Source organism: Piliocolobus tephrosceles, chromosome 19 (genome assembly GCF_002776525.5).
Source record: "Piliocolobus tephrosceles isolate RC106 chromosome 19, ASM277652v3, whole genome shotgun sequence".
In the NCBI taxonomy this organism is placed as follows: domain Eukaryota; kingdom Metazoa; phylum Chordata; class Mammalia; order Primates; family Cercopithecidae; genus Piliocolobus; species Piliocolobus tephrosceles.
This window is the reverse complement of record NC_045452.1, coordinates 26798171-26818539: the sequence shown is the minus strand read 5'-3', so window position 1 is coordinate 26818539 and position 20369 is coordinate 26798171. Positions and strand designations below refer to the sequence as shown.

The 20369-nt window shown below is 50.4% G+C and overlaps 1 protein-coding gene across 1 annotated transcript in view; it reads left to right on the top strand.

Moving 5' to 3' along the window:
* PHF21B (PHD finger protein 21B) overlaps window positions 1–20369 on the top strand; it is a 132842-nt gene that overhangs the window by 103556 nt on the left and 8917 nt on the right. The window contains exons 6-9 of the mRNA XM_026447969.2: window positions 14809–14860; window positions 16855–16931; window positions 19028–19143; window positions 19345–19411. Of these exons, the coding sequence (XP_026303754.1) occupies window positions 14809–14860; window positions 16855–16931; window positions 19028–19143; window positions 19345–19411 (312 nt within the window). The remainder of the gene's footprint in view (window positions 1–14808; window positions 14861–16854; window positions 16932–19027; window positions 19144–19344; window positions 19412–20369) is intronic.

Sequence of the window (20369 nt, the reverse complement as noted above, 5' to 3'; positions counted from 1 at the left end):
TTTGGGGTGTCTTTTCAGCGACATCCCACTCTACTGGTACCAATTTACTTTATTAGTCCGTTTTCACGCTGCTGGTAAATAAATACCTGAGACTGGACAGTTCACAAAGGAAAGAGGTTTAATGGAGAACTCACAGTTCCACGTGGCTGGGGAAGCCTCACAATCATGGCAGAAGGAAAGAAGGAACAAGTCACCTCTTACATGGATGGTGACAAGCAAAGAGAGAGCTTGTGCAGGGAAACTCCCATTTTTAGACCCATCAGATCTCGTGATACTTATTCACTATCACGAGAACAGCACGGGAAAGACCTGCCCCATGATTTAATTACCTCTCACCAGGTCCCTCCCACAATACATGGGAATTCAAGATGAGATTTGGATGGGGACACAACCAAACCACATCACAGGGTCTCTCCATGTTGCCCAGGCTGGTCTTGAGTTCCTGGCCTCAAGCCTCAAGTGATCCTCCTGCCTCAGCCTCCTAAAGTACTGGGATTACAAGTGTAAGCCACCAAGCTCAGACTCGATTCCCTTTTCCCTCCCTGCTGTGCCTTTCATTCCACAAGATTGAGATGAGACATGTGGCCCCCCAGGAGTGGTTTCTGTCCACCCTATCCCCACCTGCAGCACCCTGCCCCAGACCCCCTGCGCCCCTGCAGCTCCCAACGATTCTTCCCATCAATGTACTGTCGTTACCAAAGGAAACCCGTTGTGTATCCCTTCACTCTTTCCTTTAGTTGTTCAACACGCCTTCGAGTTTGCTCCCTGCCAGGCTCCGTGCCAAAGGCTAGGGACGTCAGGATGCTGGCAGCCATGGTCCTTGCCCTTGGGAAACTCGCTTCCATGGGTAAAGACAGAGATGGCTACGAAGGACTCTAATGGGTTCAAAAACGCATGTGTCATGAGAGAATTCTAAATGAAGTGCTACAGGAGATGAGGGCAGAGGGAGGGAGCTGTTTCTTCCTGGAAGGACTGAGGAAGGCTTTGGAGAGAAGGTACATGATCTACAGGGGTAGAAGAGTTGCCAGGATCCAGCAGAGAACAGGAGGCAGAGGGATAGCTCACCAGCCGGAAGGTACTGCATAGGCAGTAGCACAGGAGTAGGAAAGGACTCCACACACCCAGACTAGTCAACTGGGCTTTCGGGCTGCAGTAGGGGGTGAAGACAGACGTTGGAACCTGGTCCTGGAGGGCCTGAATGCAGGCTGCCAAAGTGGAGCTTTATTCTTAGGTAATGGGGAGCCATGGAATATCTTTGAGCAGAAGAATGACTTGATTATTGTCCTTCGACACGTCTAAAAAGCCAATGAAGTCAAGTAGCTGCTAAGTGAGGCTACAGCGTGAAGCAAGTCTCCTCTGTGGCCCTGGGCCTAATCGTCTCAAGAAAGTCTGTTCCATTCTGTGGCAGTGTCTGCACCTACGTGTGCACGGTGAGGCCCTGGCCCAGCTTGCAGCCCAAGGCTCCCATGATGACCCTCCTGTCCTCTCTTGGGGTTCAGCTGCACCCTTAATATTAGGGAAGGTATTCTGGGTGGGTTCTCTTTGTTGTCTCAAAGTATTTAATATATCTTATTGTCCATTTATACAATTAGTATAATTACATCTAATTACATAATTAGCATAAACATATGCGATGACTTAAATAGATAGAACTTGCAATTACAGCATGTCCTGAGATAAAAATCCTTATTACAATTTATTTTAAAAGAGGACCAAGGCCGGGCACGGTGGCTCACACCTGTAATCCCGGCACTTTGGGAGGCCGAGGTGGGCAGATCACCAGGAGTTCAAGACCAGCCTGGTCAAATGGTGAAACCCCATCTCTACAAAAATACCAAAAATTAGCCAGACGTGGTGCCACATACCTGTAATCCCAGCTACTTGGGAGGCTGAAGCAGGAGAATCACTTGAACCTGGGAGGCGGAGGTTGCGGTGACTGAATATGGCGCCACTGCACTCCAGCCTGGGTGACAGAGCGAGACTCCATCTCATATACATACATACATACCAAGAAGAGCTGTGCTGCACAGACTGCTGGACCTTGAACCTGTCGATGAAGTGTCTGAGTTAGAGCCTGGAAGCTGGACAGCAGCACCTGCTCCTAGAAACGTCACGGGATGAGCCAGGGTCAGCCGGTAGGGGTGTGGATTTTTGTGAAGAGACATGGGTGGTGTTTGTGCAACTCCACTGTCACCGCATCTCTCCAGAAAGTGGCACTCGCCCTCAGCAGGGCACATGCGGGACGGCCAGCCCGGGGGTTGCTCGGAGCCACACTGAATGGCAACAGAGGCTGCAGCAGAAGGGGACGTCGAGTCCAGCAGTGTCCCAGAGTGACCCGTGCACCATGGGGAGGAATATTTCAGTAGCTCTCGGACTCCACAAGGTCTATGCAGGGAACGGCAGAATGAGATAGGACCACCTAGGAGAGCGCTAGCTGCTGCCTGTCTGTGCTCAGCGTGCATCAGTTTCAGGCCTCACAGGAAGGGACTGTTTTTTTTTTTTTTTTTTTTGAGGCGGAGGCGTGGTCTTTCGCCCGGGCTGGAGTGCAGTGGCCGGATCTCAGCTCACCGCAAGCTCCGCCTCCTGGGTTTACACCATTCTCCTGCCTCAGCCTCCCGAGTAGCTGAGACTACAGGCGCCCGCCACCTCGCCCAGCTAGTTTTTGTATTTTTAGTAGAGACGGGGTTTCACCGTTTAGCCAGGATGGTCTCGATCTCCTGACCTCGTGATCCACCCGTCTCGGCCTCCCAAAGTGCTGGGATTACAGGCTTGAGCCACCACGCCCGGCTGGGACTGTTGTTAGTCTGTGGTACAGATGGGGACGTGGAGGCCGAGAAGCACTGATCCTCCTCAGAGGTGGGAGCCACCCCCATGCATCTGGCCGCAGAGCCTGCAGTCTGCCGTGAAACCTTGCCACTGGAGATGCCTCCTGTGCCTTTGGTCAGGCTGAGTAGAGGTCAAGTGTGGGGTTAGAACCAACTCCCTGGGACCCGAACTGCTCAGTCGTGAAGAGGCTGTACGGTACTTTGGATTCTCATCCTTCCCTGATTTTCCCACTTGCAGCTCACAGCTTTTCCTCCATATAAAGAATATGGGTGTGAAAAGGGCCACATTACCAGCCTTCCCAGGGGGCCACAAGGCTGGCCTCACCCAGCGCCCCTGCACTTCCCAGAGATTCCAGCAGGTCAGTGGATCATGGGATTGTGTTCCTGGCCCTACATCCCTCTTTGCTCTGGCTGCTAGGGAGCTCACAGGCCAGTCTATGTCCCACCTCTAATAATTGTTAGGGCCTATGACATGACTTCACCTTACTTTCTGAGGTTCACTGTCCTTTCTCCTTTCTTCCTTGTTTACTGTCTGTTTCAGCATGTTGTACAAATGCCCCACAAAGCCTTTTCCCGGAATCAGGATGGATGTCAGTAATGAGCGCTCATCTCTTAGCTGTGTTCCGCCCTTCCTGTGACCAAGGCCAAACCCTCCTTGAAGGGCCTGTCCTTTTGTGTGTGACTGAGACTGCCCTGCTAATTCCTAAGGACACTTACTCATCTGTTCTTCCAGGTCACAGCCAGGGAAGCTCTTCCAGGTCACAGCCAGGGAAGCCAAAGTCTCTCATGATCCTAAGCCCAGGGCTCCCAGACCGCGCACATCCCATGCCCCACTCCGCACCAGGCACCTGCAGGACGCTGAACACTGCTGGGCTGTTCACCCCACACAAGCACACAGAGGTGGATCATGTCCCCTTTAGGATTGGAAACCACAGGCTCAGAGCGACTTGCCCAAGGTCGTAGCTGCAACTCAGCTTGAGCCAGCCGGGCTGCAACCTCACATCTCCAGCCTTTCTGCCATCCCTCAGATGCCTCCTGATTTCAGCCATAACAGAAAATGACACCTACAGCAATACACAGAGAGTGGGGACCCAGGAAGCAACTCAGAGTGGAGGTGGAGGCTGGGGGTGGGTGGGGCCCCCCTCAGACTGAGGTTTCCCGGCTGCCAGGCTGCCCTGGGGTTTCTCACAGCGAGGGTGAGATTGCGGCACGGATGTACTTCCTAGCAGGCTCCTCACATCTGTGATGCTCTATAACCCGTGACATGCGTGCACCCACAGGTGTCAAGGTGACGGACAGTGGAAGCTCAGGGATGTGAGGTGGCCGTGTCCACTGCAGGGCAGCAGCCATCACCCCACACTGATCACCACTGAGCCTCGCGACTGGCTCTGCTTCCCCTTCCTTCTCCCCCTGTCCTTATGGCAGCTGCACAGTAGACAGGGCAGGAATTACGAGGTTCAGTCTACAGATGAGGAAGCTGAGGCTCAGAGGCAAACCACATGTATGATCACGGGGCTGCATGCTAAGTTCCGACAGAACCTGAGCTTCTGGCTCCCGACCCGGGGCGTGCTCTGCTCCCTCCTGTCCCAAGGCCTACAGCCTTCCTTAGGACAGAGCTGCAGCCCCTCTGTGTGGCCACCTGTTCTGGCCTCAGCCGGCATCTGAATGAGTCTGGCTGCCCTCAGATCAGCACAGGCCCTGCAAAGGGCAGTCGGAGCAAGGTCTCAGCCCTGCAGCTCTCTGGGCAAGCCCTGTTCACACACATGTTTTGGCCCTGTGCCCGGCCCTCCTTCCTGTCTCGTATCTGCCCAGGGCTACTGCAGTGGATCCCGGCCGGTGTCCCTGCCCCTGGATGGCTTCCTCCCTGTCTATCCACCCAGCAAATGATTTTTCCAATATTCGGAAGTAACTAAGTCACTCCCTCTCTTGAAATCCATCCAAGCACCCAGTCCGTCAGGAAGACCCTGGGTTCTCACGTGAATGGACACCTCTGTTTGAAACCCACAGCAACCCCAGATACAGTGGACAGAGAGGATAATGATGGAGCCGAACGTTGCTGTGTCCCTAAAACATGGCAGCCAGGGACCCACACCCTTGGCTGCCGGGATCCAGGTTCAGAATTGAGCAAGGGTGACCCTGAGAGTGGGCAGCTCACACAGGGCAGCGAGTTCCAAGAATTCCCTGGGTAAGAGACGAGTGGACCAGGCTCCTCTGCTGGTCTGGGCCACAGCCGGACCTGGGGAGCTGGCCAGCACTGAGGCAACTGCAAACTTGCTGAAAGGGAAAGGTGGGTGTAAGGGAGAGAAAAAGAAAGAAATTGTACCCAGATGAGTCTTGACAGAATTCTCACATATACGAGATCTCACGCCAAGGGTGGCGATCAGTGAAATCAACATTTGGAACATGTATTTATTCCAGATGAGGTGAACTGTGCTAAATACTCTAGCAGCAGCTTTTAAATAAGTGTGTTTAGGATGCGCAAAGAAAGGAGTAATATCTAGAAATAAGGAATAATGAAGCAAAAAAATCAAGGAAATAAAGCAAGATTAGATGAATGTACACATTAGAAAATCTGATCGAATTTCTTAAGAATAACCTAATTAAATAAAGGATATATAAAACTAAAAGAACTGGCCGGGCGCAGTGGCTCAAGCCTGTAATCCCAGCACTTTGGGAGGCCGAGACCGGCGGATCACGAGGTCAGGAGATTGAGACCATCCTGGCTAACCCGGTGAAACCCCGTCTCTACTAAAAAATACAAAAAACTAGCCGGGCGAGGGGGCAGGCGCCTGTAGTCCCAGCTACTTGGGAGGCTGAGGCAGGAGAATGGCGTGAACCCGGGAGGCGGAGCTTGCAGTGAGCTGAGATCCAGCCACTGCACTCCAGCCCGGGGGACAGAGCAAGACTCCGTCTCAAAAAAAAAAAACTAAAAGAACTATTTTTTGAATTTCATATACTTTTCCCCCTTCAGCCTCTGGTGTCCCTTACCATGAAAAGCATGGCAATGAGATGGCATTTGAAAAGCTTACTAGGCGGCAGGAACAGAGATAATTAGTGCTTTTGAACAGGACAGCATGCATGGGGCACAGAGATGCAAATATGTGAAAGAAAAACTATGCAGGAGCAGACAGGGACAGAAAGCAAGTGGGGAAACCTCGCTTTCACCTCCTGGGGCTTTCAGCAGGAGGGAGCGGGTGTCAGACAACGGGGCAGGTGGAGAAGCAAAACTGAAGAATGTCCCAGGATTGAAGAGCATCAGTTTGAGTTTTTAGATCAAAAGTACACTCCATCTCTCAGGTGTGATTAATAAAACCAAATCTAGGAGGCTAGAAATTCATGTCAAAGAGAAAAATCATAAAAAACGACCAGGGCAAAAACAGCAGAATGACAGATGTCCTGGGGGCCTCCAGCAGCCTCAGCCAGACGACCACGGAGCAGTAAAGATCTGCAGACTGCCGAGGGAAAGTTGCTGCCAACTCAGTATTTTATACCCAGTTAAGTTGTTTTTCAAGAGCAAGGGCAAAAGACATTTTGCACATAGGAAGACTAAGGGTTTTATCACCCACAGACCATCCTTAAAAGAACTGTGCTTTAGCCAGAAGATAGATGAAGCCAGAGACAGCAAGTGGGTTTAAGAAACAACTGAAAGTATAGACTGTTAAATTACAGGTAGATGTATTTAAGTGTAGACTGAAAAGAAAAATCCAATTTTGTTTTACAAAGCAGATAAAAGGAAAATTATAGGCAACAAAAATTGGTTGGAGGTGATGTTTTAGAGGGAGTTAGAACATGCCGAGAGCAGTGTAATTTGGGGAAGAATAATAAAAATATTAACTCCATCCTTCATTAGAAAAGTGTATAGTTAGAAACATGTGTTCAAAACATTTAGGCTAATCAGTGAAAACAATGTAACGCCACCTATAATTTCTAAATCAGCAGAGGAAAAAAAGTGAATGTGGAGCTTTTTTTTCCCCCAAGAAGTAGGAAATGAAAAAATAAAAAGGATACACTGAAAATACAAATAAAGTGGAGGAAATAAGTCCAAATAACTCAGTAACCATAATACATGCAAATGAAATCTTCCTACTTTTAGAGAAATGAAAACAGGCTGAAAAACAACCCAATCCAGTTGTATGCTGCTTGTCAGAGGCATACCTAAATAAAAAAACACCAGAAAGGTCGAAAGGAATGAAAAAGACATGTTAATGTGAATACTAAAGTTGGAACATCCATCAAGATAATTTAACAGTCACAAACTTACGTGCACCGTAGCAGCATCGTTTGGGATATGTATTTGGTGCAAACGTATTGCACAATTACTTTGTACCAGCCTAATAGCAGAATTGTAAGGCAACAAATTTGACAAATCCACAGAACACAGTTTTGAACACATGTCTATCAGAATGAAGCCAGTCGATCCCACAGGGCAAAAAGACTTGGCTGAGCTTCCAGTAGGAACAGAGCAGCTAGTTAGAACTGAGACTCTCCCTGCATCCCATATAAACTAATAGCAACAAGATTTTTTTTCTTCATTTTGCAGATTTCAGACATGAGCAGAGCATCAGCAGACTGGGCAAGAAGTGTTAGTGTCGGCAGAAGCAGCAGAGGTCAGGGCTGGGCAGCAAGCTGACGGTGCAGTGGGCAGTGACCAGGAGTGGTGTAGGAGACTCTAGGGAGGGCCAAGGAGCCACAGGCTGCAGAAGAAGTCAGTGGCATGTATACTCCCTGAAGATCAGAAGTCCATCTTGAAGTGCAAAAGGAAGGAGAGTGTCTGAGCCGGCCTTAGCTTAGACAGGGCCGGGTCAGGCGAAAGCTGGGCCTGAGATAATATAGAATGTGCTGGAGGAGGGAGTGCTTGGTGTTGTCAGGTCTTAGAAAGTGCCAGGCAAAATATGGCTCCTGGAGGGATTGCACCTGCAATCTGTAAGGCATCCAGGATCAGGGAAAGTGGCAGAAATGCTCTTTGACCATGGGGGAGAGGCAGAGGAGGCGTGGTTAATCGGAGAATCCCACTGAGGGATGAAGAATGCAGTCAATTGCCTCGGCAGGAGAGGCAGAGCCTTTGAGTTGCTTTAACAAGGCTAATGTAATCCCTTTCCCACCTGCTACAACTCTCCAGTATAGGAAAATTCAGCTCATTTAGTTATGTTTAACAACAAAACATCAATATGAAGCTGCTATAAGCAAAAAATACAGGAAAGAGAAGCTATTTTTACCATAAGATAAAGAATACTAGGAAAAAAAAAATTTGATCTTCTGCTGTGATTTTTTTTAAAAAAGAAGCTTAATAAAGCAATCGGCACTGAGAAGGAACCTACACAGCTAAGATACACAGATTTATGGAAGCGATAGCTAAGTGGCTAAATTACTGGAGAGAATGAACCATGAGCTGTAATTATTCACAAAATAATAAAACCACCCCAGAAATGGATGCATGGCTGAATGAACACAGAGGGCCATGGATACAGCAGAAGACATGGTAAGGGACACCAGAGGCAGAAGGGGGAAAAGTATATGAAATTCAAAAAATAGTTTTTAGTTTTATATATTGTTTGTTTAATTAGATTCTTAAGAAATTTAGAACACCAATTTGTGAGGATAAATTCCATTCATCAGGGCAAACACAGATCTCAGGTAGCCCTGGAGATGAGGAATAAGTTTGATATTCGGTAAAATTTGTGAGTCTGCAGCTTTCTGATGATCGACCTTGCACTGCCCTGTAATATTCTCTGTTTCTGTGTCGAAGAGCTCACCTTCCTGGTATCTGAGATTCTGCAGCTGCTGCTGCTTGAAGTAAGCATTAGTAAGATGTATTGGGATTTTCACATTGCTGATAAATTTTGGTTGAGGTGGCAATGGCAAATTCCCGGTGTGTCCTCAATTGAGGACTAGAGGCCCAGACACAAGTAGCAACCACTGCCCAGCTCTGCAGGAAAACCACCCGCCCTCTTGCTTCTGTGGCACCCAGTGAGGAGGATCACAAGGTCCTGGGGGTGATGCTGGCTTGCAGTTTTCTCCCATGATGACTGAAGGCTTTTTGCCATGACTCAATAGCTTCCAAGGCATATCTTTAGTAGGAGAATATCTAGGCATTTTGTGAAGTTGAACCACGCGGATACTACCATTCTTATCACCACCAACTGTTTGTAACAGTTGCAAGAACATTCTCCTTTTTCTTTTCAACCTTGGATTTAGTGGCTGAGTACTTCCTCTTGTGCATGGCCTTTCTAGAATACATAGCAGATTGGGAGTATCTGCCAATTCCTCTGACAAGGATGGGATTTCAACTTCAGTGGGGCTTCCCCCTTCTTGGGCTTTTTAGCTTTGAGGTTCCCCCTTTTCACCTTGCCACCAGCATCAGCCTTCTTGGCTTTGGGTTTCTTCTCCTTAGTATCCAACTTCTCACCGTCTTGCAAGACAGGAAAGAGAATAATGAGTTTTTAAGTTTCATAGTAAGTGAAACCTATGGGAGGTAAGCAAAGAAGATACAACACATGTATATTGGGAGGCATCAAGGAAGGAAACCAGAATGATGAAATCATGTCCATAATTTCCTGCAATGAGGTGGATTTGGCTGTCCTGTGGTTGGCATTGGCTCCTGTTTCCTGTTCATAACCTGTCTTCAAATGAGTGTGGGTGAAGGGGGACCCGGGGAGAGAAAGATGGTGTGAGGAAGCAGAGGCACCACATTCCCAGTGTTCTCCCAGCCCAGCCTTCCCAGGTCAGGCAAGTAGAACAGCTGCCAGCAGCTCAGGACATCCTAGAGTCCCTGCCACTGTCCAGTTAGTTAGACACAGGGTCCAAAAGTGATACTGGAACCAGGTGGCGCCAGACTGCTGCCAGACTGGTACTGGTTGGCCGAGCTGCTGGATGGCCCCAGAATTCCCAGTCAGGCAGCTCTGCAGCCCCCTCAGTCACTCCAGTGGTCTTCCATCTGTGTGAGTGCACATCTCACAGGATTGAATTTGACGGACCCCACTTTTCATGGTATGGTGATGCTTCACTTTTTGAAATACAATTCAAGGAAAATGTCCTGAACTTTTAAAAAGACTTTATAGTCTTCATCTTGAAAGGACACATTGGATCCCAGGGAAAGCGGATGTGTGCTCCCTGGGGAAAATGTACAATGCTGAGACACCCAGTGAAGTTACTGACTGTAGAGGGAAAGCAGTTAAGCTGGTGTCTGACTTTTCCACCACCACCTTCAATTCCACGATACACTAGCGTAACATCTGCAAGATAATAAAGGAAAGAAAGAATGAGCCAAGGATTTCATATGCAAAGCCAAGCTGTCCAAGTTTAAAGGCTACAGATAAAAATTTGTAAATCTAGCCGGGCTCAGTGACTCACGCCTGTAATCCCAGCACTTGGGGAGGCCAAGGCAGGCAGATCACTTGAAGTCAGGAGTTTGAGACCAGCCTGGCCAATATGGTGAAACCCTATCTCTACTAAAACTACAAAAATTAGCTGGCATGGTGGTGGGTGCCTGTAATCCCAGCTACTCAGGAGACTGAGGCAGGAGAATCGCTTTAGCTTGGGAGGTGGAGGTTGCAGTGAGCCAAAATTGTGCCACTGCCCTCCAGTATGAGCGACAAAAAAAACGTTGTAAATCTTTGGAGAACTCAGGAAATGTTCCATGAGCCATTTTTGAGAAACTGCTGGAGGCCCAAACCCAAGAAACCAAGAGACACGGGGAAACTTTGGTACCAGCATTGGGGTGAGCATCAAATGTATTTAACTATGGGTGAGGATGTCAGAATAGAATTTAAATATGATATGCTCCAATAATACATAAAAGATTCATTTAAGTAAAATCGAGAGGAGAAGGAGGCAAAGAAGGTGGGAAGTGGAAAGAGTTCTTAGATTGGCTTATCTGTAGCAGTTGGGACTTTAAATGAATCAGAAAATACCCTTTAAAGCTGAAAAATTAAAGAACTATTTTTAATAGCATAGAAGTAAAAATCAGAAAGGAGTAAACCATTCCTGATGATCTGGAAAACCCAAGAGAATTGCTGAGAAAGCTGCAGACAATAAGAGAATTTGGCATTGCAGCACGGTGTAAAATTAATGTAAAAATATCACTAATCTTCACAGCAACACAGCAACCTGTTAGAAGCTTTATACACAACCCCATTTACGATTGCAGCAAAAAGATTAAATGCCAAGAATAAACATAGTAGGAATATTCAATATCTATTTGAGGAAAAATTTAAAACCCCTTAAGACAGAAGAAAAGGAGAAGGAAGGAGAGGAGGAGGAGGAGAAGAAGAAAGGAGAAGGAAGAAAAGAAGAAAGAGGAAGAGGCTGGGTGTGGTGGCTCACGCCTGTAATCCCAGCACTTTGGGAGGCCGAGGCAGGCAGATCACCTGAGGTCAGGAGTTTGAGACCAGCCTGGCCAACATGTTGAAACCCTGTCTGTGCTAAAAAATACAAAAATTAGGCGAACTTGGTGGCAGGTACCTGTAATCCCAGCTACTTGGGAGCCTGAGGCAAGAGAATCACTTGAACCCAGGAGGTGGAAGTTGCAGTGAGCCAAGATTGTGCCATTGCACTTCAGGCTAAGTGACAAGAGCGAAGCTCTGTCTCAAAAACAGAAGAATAAGAACAGAGGGGCATGTCATAGCTTTAAGTAGGAAAACTTAACAATATGAAACTGTCATTATGCCCAAAGTTAATTTATAATTTTAACTTTCCAGCAAATCCACCAACTGATTCCCTCATTCTCAGAACTCCCTAAGATGGTTTCTAAATTTCACATGAAAAAATAAGAAGAGCCAGGAAACTGAACAGGAAAAACAGTGAAGGGATATTCTAATCCTCCCGGCTATTAAAATAGACCCTAAAGCCTTGAGAACTGAACGTGTGGCAGGAGCTCCTGGAGAGGCAGATTTAAGGAACAAAATAGAAGACCCAGAAATAGACCCAAATAAATCTATGATAATTTAGTGTATGATTAAAGTGGCTCCTTAAGTCAGTGAAACATGGAAAGATAGAGTTTTCAGTAAGTGGTATTGGAACAAATGGTAGCCATACAGAAAGCAGTGAACTACCACTTCCCACCGTGCACACCAGGATCCCGTTCCAAATGGATCAAAAATTCAAATGTAAAAAGTGAAACTATGGAGACTAAAATTATTTTATTACCTCAGCACCTCTAGCCAGGATCCAAAAAATAAAAACACTGCAAAAGAAAACATTGATAAATTGTATTACAATTTAATTTAAAATTTTAAAAATTAAAAATTGGTACATTTTAAATTTTTAACTACAATTTAAAAACTGATACTTTTTAAAAATAATATGGAGATGAATGGCAACGAAATGAAAAAAAAGCCCAGCCTGTCCCAGCACTTTGGGAGGCCAAGATAGGCAGATCTCAAGGTCAGGAGATCGAGACCATCCTGGCTAACATGGTGAAACCCCGTCTCTACTAAAATACAAAAAACTAGCCGGGCGAGGTGGCTGAGGCAGGAGAATGGCGTAAACCCGGGAGGCGGAGCTTGCAGTGAGCTGAGATACAGCCACTGCAGTCCAGCCTGGGTGACAGAGCGAGACTCCGTCTCAAAAAAACCAAAAGCCCAGCCTGAGTGGAGCCTGATTCCCAGCTCCTTAAGTATGAGCTGTCTATGGTGACTTATTCCCAACAAGTATGGTATGGGGGCGGGGGGCGGGCGCAGAAACAGTGACTTTGAGTGGAGCTTGGCAGACACACTTCAGCCAGTGACCAGGGTCACCAGCAGTGATGAGACAGGTGGGTGGTCTGTGCCCTTGCTCTGATGTGATGAGAAGGCGTGTTACCTCTGTGGTCTCCCTCCCCAAACCCACCACCCCATTGCACTCATGCGGAAAATATCAGACAAATCCCAAGTGAGGGTGGTTCTGCAAAATACCTGACCGGTCCTCCTCAAGCTGTCCAGGTCATTAAAAAAAACAAACAAACAAAAAAACAACCTGCTGAGAAACTCTCACAACCCAGAAGAGTGCAAGGAAGCATGGTATCTAAATACCATGTGGGATCCTGGCACAGAAAAACGAAGGGCTGGGCACAGTGGCTCACACCTGTAATCCCAGCGCTTCCAGAGGCAGAGGTGGGAGGAACGCTTGAAGCCCAGAGTTTGAGACTAGCCTGGGCAACATAGCAAGACCTCGTCTCTACAAAATATTTAAAAATTAGCTGGGTGTGGTGGCGTGCACCTGTAGTCTTAGCTACTTGGGAGGCTGAGGCAGGAGAATTGCTTGAGCCCAGGAGTTTGAGGCTGCAGTGAGCCACTGCACTCCAGCCTGGTTGACAGAGTGATACCCTGTCTCTAAAAAACAAACAAGACTAAAGAAATCCAAATCAAATACGGGTTTTAGCTGATGATAATGTACTGACGTTGGCTCTTCAGTTGTGATGAACTGGGCGTGGGTACACAGCAACTCTCAGGAATGAGTCTTGCAACTTCCCTGTACATCTGAAACTACAATAAATAAGCCAGTCCCATAAATAAAAGATAAATGGGGAAAATATATTGCAAGTCATATCCCAGACAAGGAAATACTGAGTCACGGGTTCATCAGATACTCACGAGCACCTACTCTGTGGCTGGCCCTGAGTGAGGCTCTTGAGTTAGTCCTCTTACAGCATGGTGGCCGCAGAACTCCTGGCAGGCTCTCTTTCGAGGCCAGCAAGAGAGCCTCACTCCGGTCACCAACAGGGATCTTACGTAACATAAATGCCACAGGAGTGGTTCCAGCACCTCTTCGCCCTGTGATGTTACCTAATCCCATGGTATTTTCAGTCCTGCCCACACTCAAGGCAGGGAATGATATGGGGTGGCTACACTGCAGGGTAGGGCCTCGGGAGCCATTCTGAATTTCTACCTTTCACCACCGAAGAATGTCCAATGAAAAAAAAAATGCCCTAGTGAGCTCTGTAGACAATACAGCATCGTGACCTTTTCACAAGTCAAAAACAGGTAAGGGTTGGGCACGGTGGCTCAGGTCTATAATCTCAGCACTTTGGGAGGCTGGGGCAGGCTTGCAAGACCAGCCTGGGCAACGTGACAAAACCCCATCTCTACAAGAAATACAAAACTTAGCTGGGCACAGTGGTGCGCACCTGTGGTCCCAGCTCTTCGGGAGGCTGAGGTGGGAGGATCACTTTCACTTGAGCCCCAGAGATTGAAGCTGCAGTGAGCTGTGATTACCCCAGTGCACTCCAGTCTGGGTGACAGAGAGAGACCCTGTCTCAAAAAAAAAAAAAAAAAAACTAAGTGCCACCCTGTTTCATAAGTGACAGAAATATATGCGTGTGTATACAAAGTCAAGGAAATGGTCATTACGAAACTGGAGAAGGATTAGGATCACTAGAAATGAGGGTGAAAAGAATGAGGTAAGGGGAGGAACACAGAAGAGATGCAACTTATGGGTCAAGTGTCAGGTTTTGAGTTTATTAGGTTTATGATGTTCAGTTTATTATTAAATAAAATGAAAGCCATGAAAGGACTAATGGAGCAAAAGTGTTATGAACCAGTGACAGTGATTAGCCCAGCTATGTGCGCCTTAGCTCTTTAAAGTATGTTTGAGGACATGCATCCAGTGTTTTCAGGGAGCCCCTCCAAATTGAGCTGCAGATGCTCTCTTTGGGAATCCTATTTCCCTGTGTTTCTTAGAAACTGACTTGGTGTCTGCAGTTGGGGGCCTCAGTGGTTGGGGTACCCATAAGGATTAGCCCAGCTATGTGCACCTTAGCCCTTTAAAGTATGTTTGAATATGTGTGTCCAGTGTTTTCAAGGAGCCCCTCCAAACTGAGCTGTAGATGCTCTCTCTGGGAATCCTATTTCCCCATGTTTCTTAGAAACCGACTTGGCGTCTGGAGTTGGGGGTCTCTGTGGTTGGGGCACCCATGAGGTATTGCCCTGCACCTGCCACAGCAGATGTTTGTTGAGTGCATGAATGAACGTTCACATTTGTGTTAATGCTCCTTTGTTCCTTCCCTCAGAAAATCGCCTTCATGGTAGCGCTAGGCCTGGTTACCACGGAACACTTGGAAGGTAAGGAAGGATCCAGGTAGCAGCAGGTTGGGCTGGGACTGACCCTAAAGCCGGGGTGTTGGGGGCCAGGCGTGATGTCGGGTGGTCTGGGCTTCAGCAGCAGCTGGTGTGGGTGGAGCGTGGCCTCACACTGCTGCAGTGGGTCTCAGGATGTCCTGGCTCAGATGGCAGCGTCTGTGTATGAACTACCTCCCAGGAGGTCTGCCCCAAGTGCCTGAGGCTGGGTGGCTGTCATCAAAGACACACAAGACAGAGAAACCTTCCAGGCTCGCCCTGGCTCCATGACTATGCACAAAACCCACTGTGGCACTTCCTCGTTTCAGCGGAGGGACCGTGTGGGTTCCCTGTCCTCAACACAGGGAAAGGACAAGAGGCAGACTGCCCGTTGCCGCCACTTTCTCAAGTGTGGTCAGGTTACTTCTTTGTGTCTCAGTCTCTTCATGTGTAAAATGGGTAATGGCTGAACTGTCCTGGGGAACTGTGGGAAGCAGTGCCCAGCGCAGCGGGAGAACTGGCCACCCACTCGCCTGCCGTCAGACTAGCCTGCGGACTTCATGTGTGCCACCAAATGTGTCCATCAAAATTGGAACAGTAGTTTATTTGAGCAGACGGGATTGTGACTCTACGAAGGAGCTGTGTGACCTTATGGATAAGGGCAGCTTCACGTGGGCTGTGAACATCATCGCAGAATGCTCCAGTGTGCCATGCAGGCTCCAAGAAGAGAGTCCTGTCCCTTCATGTCGCCTGGGTCTGACTTGCTCCCTGGCAGCAACCAGGGTGGGGAGGGCCAGGGAAGAGCCCCAGCCTTCCAGATCCCTGGACAGGGAAGGCCCCTGCAAGCAACGCTTTCCCCGGCCTTCCCCCCCTCTTCTGCGTGCATGGTTGGAAGGCATTACCCTCCAGCCAAGGTTCCTTTGTAACCCTCTGTGAGAACACCTGCGAGCCCCCGCCTGATGGTGTGAGCGTGAGCGTGATGAATCCTGCTGCCCTCGGCTTGCCTTTGGGAACGGTTTAATCTCTGACCGAAACCACGGCACCACGGAGGCAGCATGCGGCTGTGGAAAAAGAAGTCCTATGCTCAGGTCCTGCCTGTGCACTGGCCGGAGTCCCTGGGCAAGGTCCTTCCCCACTCCGAACCTCCGTTTCCTCATCTGCAACACAGGGAAAACTGCGCCTGTAAACTTGGTGGGATTGGTGAGCGACAGCGCAAAGTGCTTTCTAAATAGGTGTGATCATTCTTGGTCTTTAAATTGTCCTCATTTAGAAACCTCTCCCCAGCCTCTGCTGTGATTTTCTTAAATATTCCTTTCTTTAGAACCCTGTGTTCTTCCACAGAAGGTCTGAGCGCCTTATAGAAAACAGGCTGAGTCATATTGAAAAGGTTTAAGGAGCAAAACTAGGTCCGGGAGACAGAGATTAGAAGATGCTAGCACAGCTGCACACCGAGAGGCAGGTCATGGGTCCTGCCTGGGGGTCAAAGCAAAGAAAGAGGAAAAGAAAACACCATCAGTGTGGCCGCGCCCCACCCCCACTCGCACACGAAGGATTCCTGCTGGGGTGTGCACTGGGGCAGAGGCCACTGGGGAGAGGCTTTGTTCCTGGGCTTCCGGGAGCTGGGAGCCTCACCCTGCAGCTCACTGGACCAGTGGTATCACCGGACCGGTGGGTATCTGCCATCCTGCAGGTCCCAAATGGCCATGGACCAGATAAGGACACACAAGGAGGACCCCGTGCTAAGAGTGGGCACCTGGATTCTGGGTACCTGCCACCCTCCCCGCAATCTGTCGTTCAGCCTGAGGCCACCAAAGCTATCCTGCCATAGAGTCAGTGATTCCTGGAGGCCCTAACCTGCCCTGGGCCACCCTGTGGCATGGATGCTGAGCAGACAGGCTTCAGAGCAGCAGGGGATGGTGGTGCCCAGGGCTTGACGAGGAAGCATTTGGGGTTCCCAGGGCAGGCAGGACCCAGTAACCGCTGTGTCTGTGCCTTTCCAGAAATCCAGAGCAAGCGGCAGGAGCGGAAGAGAAGAAGCACAGCCAACCCTGCCTACAGCGGCCTCCTGGAGACCGAGGTGGGGGACCTGCCAGCCCCATGCCACCAGGAGGGTGGGGGCTCCCAGTGCACAGCCTCCAGGAAAAGCTCAGGGCCTCCCTCATTCGCTTTCCTAACCACCCCCCTCGTCGTTCCCTCCTGGGCGTGGGGCCGAGGGATGACTGTAAATAATACCTCTCATCACCTCGGAGTTCAGAATCAATTGATAGGAAGATGCAGAAGAGGAGACGTCAGTTTATTCCTAATGGAGGCTGCCCTGGGGAGTGTGGCCTCACGTGAGGTGCACCGGCTTCTAGACTCTTCACCCTGAATGATCAGGCGAATCCCTGGTCACAGGCAAGGCTGGACACCCCGGCCTGCCTGGACCACTCACACCTCGTCTAGAGCCTGTGCAGTCGACTCATGGCTGGGAGAGGCTGAGATGTGCACAGCCTGGAGCAGGCGGCACCATAGAGGAAGGCCCAGAAGCGGCTGGCTGGGCGTGGCCAGTGCCCTTCCCTTCTGTCAGTCGGAGCGTCCATCCCCAGGGGTGGGGGTGGGAAACCGAGAGCCTGCACCAAAATGCGCCCAGTGCAGCAGGGTTGGGACTTGAGGATGCCGTAGGGGAACACCAGGTCCTCTCCCGTGAGCTTGTCCCCAGGGAAAAACCAGATCATAAATGATACCTTCTTGCCCTTGTAAATGACAGTCCAAAATTCTTCGGTTAAAATCCTAGTGTCATCTCCTCAAAGCCAGCTCTGCCGGGTCTGTTGGGACGTTTAGCTCCGAGGCTCAGGGCTTTCTTAGGGGCAGCGTCTTGGAGCCTTTCTCTGGAATGGAAGCCGTTTCCTTAGAGCTCCGAAGTCCAGAGCTTGGGGCAGCTGTCCTGAGGGAAACGGTGTCCCCCAAGGTCGGTGCCTGGTGTGTTGCAGACGCCAGCTCTGTGAGATCTGCAGGAAGGCGAGGGAAGTGCAGTCTCACCTCCCAGGGTGCGGGCTAGTCTGGGCCACTGTCTGGAATCCTGAGTCTGGGGAGCCTGGGCTCAAGTGGGAGGGAGGCATTTGGCACAGAGTGGCAGCCAGTTCCAGGCCCTGCCATTGCCCTGTCTGTGGGGAGAGCCCACCGTGGGGCGTCCTCTGGCCTCGTCAGCCTGTCCCCGCCTTTCCTGTGCTTCTGCCTGCCCTGCTCCTGTTCCAAGAACGTGCCCCACATGGGCCATTTCACACCATTCACTTCCTCTTTGTTCATCTGAGCAAGCCGTGTCCCCCGACTCGGACCCTTCCTAAGAACATCGCGGAAGTGCTTTCAGCCTCCACCCAAGAAGATGGTGTGTTCTTCAGACAGTGAGGGCTCCATTCCTTTAGATTTGTTCGTTCATGAAAACGCAGGCTGCTCTGTGGACGAGGCATTACCCTAGGCTCCCGAGTCTGAGGCCAGGGCCAGAGACGGCGTAAGCAGGTCAGGAGTCAACCCAAGGCCCCGTGACCCTGAGCCTGGAACGGGCACGCAGCCCAAGGGGGCCCTTCCCCAAGTCCACAGCCTGACCACACCAAGAGAAATGGTGTCAAATCCAGCAACACAGTTCTACAACAGCCGCAGCCAAAGCCACTTCGAACCACCAAGGTCTAGACCGGTGTGGCCTGTGGTTGCCAAAAGCCAGGACTAAGGCGGCTGTTCTGGAATGTTCCAGAAACCTTTGTCCACATGTGATGTTTAAGGCCACATGCCAAGAAGTGGAATCTGGGGGAGCCAGTCTGTAACACCCATTTCTCCACCTGACTCCAGACCCAATTGAGAGGCAGGAGACAGGTGGAGAATGTGACGTGCACCGTGTGACTGATGTGCCCCACGGACGGCCCTTTGTGAGCTAGATGCACCCACAGGTGCAGAGAGGGTGTCCTAGAGCTGCAGGCAGAGCCTTTGTCGACTTCCCTGCCCCGCCCCGCCCTCAGTCATCCCTGTGACCTTCTGCCTTGTATTTGTTCCTGTTTCTGCCCCTGGCAGGGGGTGTTCAGCCAGAGCCTGGAGCCCTGGGTGGGGACCCTGTCCCAGAGTGAGTCCTGACCTGGGGTGGCGTCACCACCGAGGAGAGCCTGCAGATGATGGGGTGTGGTGTTTTGTTTTCTGTCCCTGCAGAGGAAACGGCTGGCCTCCAACTATCTCAACAACCCCCTGTTTCTCACGGCGAGAGGTAAGCACCGGCTTCAGGCTTTCTGCCAGAGCTGCTCAGGGCCACGGGGAGTCATCCCTGGGTGGTCCTCCACGCCTGGGCCTGGGCAGGGCTGCCCGGCTCCCACTGGGCTGACCTGGGCAGAGGAAGGTGAGGACGCTGTGCTGAGAGGAGCCTCCCGCCTCCCCGCTCCTGCAGCCTGTGTGTGAGCTTGGAGCTGTGGTCTGGGAAAGGTCCACAGCCTGGGCCGTAGGTGTGAGCATGACCGATGTGGCATCTGCAGGTGTGACCCAGCGCAGGTGCTGCTGCTTCCACACTCCCCTAGAGACGACCTCTCTTCCCCGCACGCAGTCAGCCTCTGATGCTCCTGGGCTGGGCTGGTGCCTCTCAGCCCACACCTTGCCCACCCTCCTCTGCCTGCTCTGGGCATTGGAAGAGCACAGGCTGGACTGGGGTGGGGGTCTCAGCCCAGCCCTGCCTCTGCCTCGCTGTGTGCGTTGCTCTGGGCCGCATCGGGCCAGATCTTCAGGCTGGGACCTGGCCTGAGGCCTCTGCCTGAGTCTGCAGTGCCCCTCCCTCCTCTGCCAGCCGTGCCCCAGTGCAGGACCTCAGGGAGCCACATTCCTGCATTCAGACAGCAGCAGGAAGCTGCCAGTTCTCTTCAGTTAGAAAACCATAGTCCCGCAGGCAGGAAATGACGGTCAGCTTCCTGGGATTCTGTGTAGCTTTCAACATGTCACCATCCCTCCCTGGGCCTCTAGAAAGGGGGCCCATAGCTACCTGCTTCTCAGAGCTGGGACAGTGACTTGAGGGGTGAGTGTGACTGCGCTTTGTGAGCTGTCGAGTGCTGTGCAGACGCCGGAACTGTTCTTCCCGCTGGGTGGCATTCTTTGCAGACAGAGCTGATCTAGAGCCTGAAAGATACCTATGTTTGCAATCATTAAAATCTGTGGTTTGGTATCATTTACTAGAATGAGTGGATTACAGTCAAAAAAGAGTTGAAAATAAGTCACTTTGAGGGGTTCCTGGAGCGATGGTTCTTTTCCCCGGGCAGCTCACTACACCATGTCCTCAGTGAGCACAGGGCCGACATGAGCCTGTTCCCATGGTGGCTCCTAGCTGTGACCAGGGCAGAGACCCTTACTCCCATCCTGCCCAGGAGCGAGACCCCAGGTATCACAAGGCCTTGTGATACCCCCATCATACCCTGGGGTGAGAGCCCAGGTATCACAGGGCCTTGTGATATTCCCATCATGCCCTGGGGTGAGAGCCCAGGTATCACGGGGGCCTTGTGATACTCCCATCATG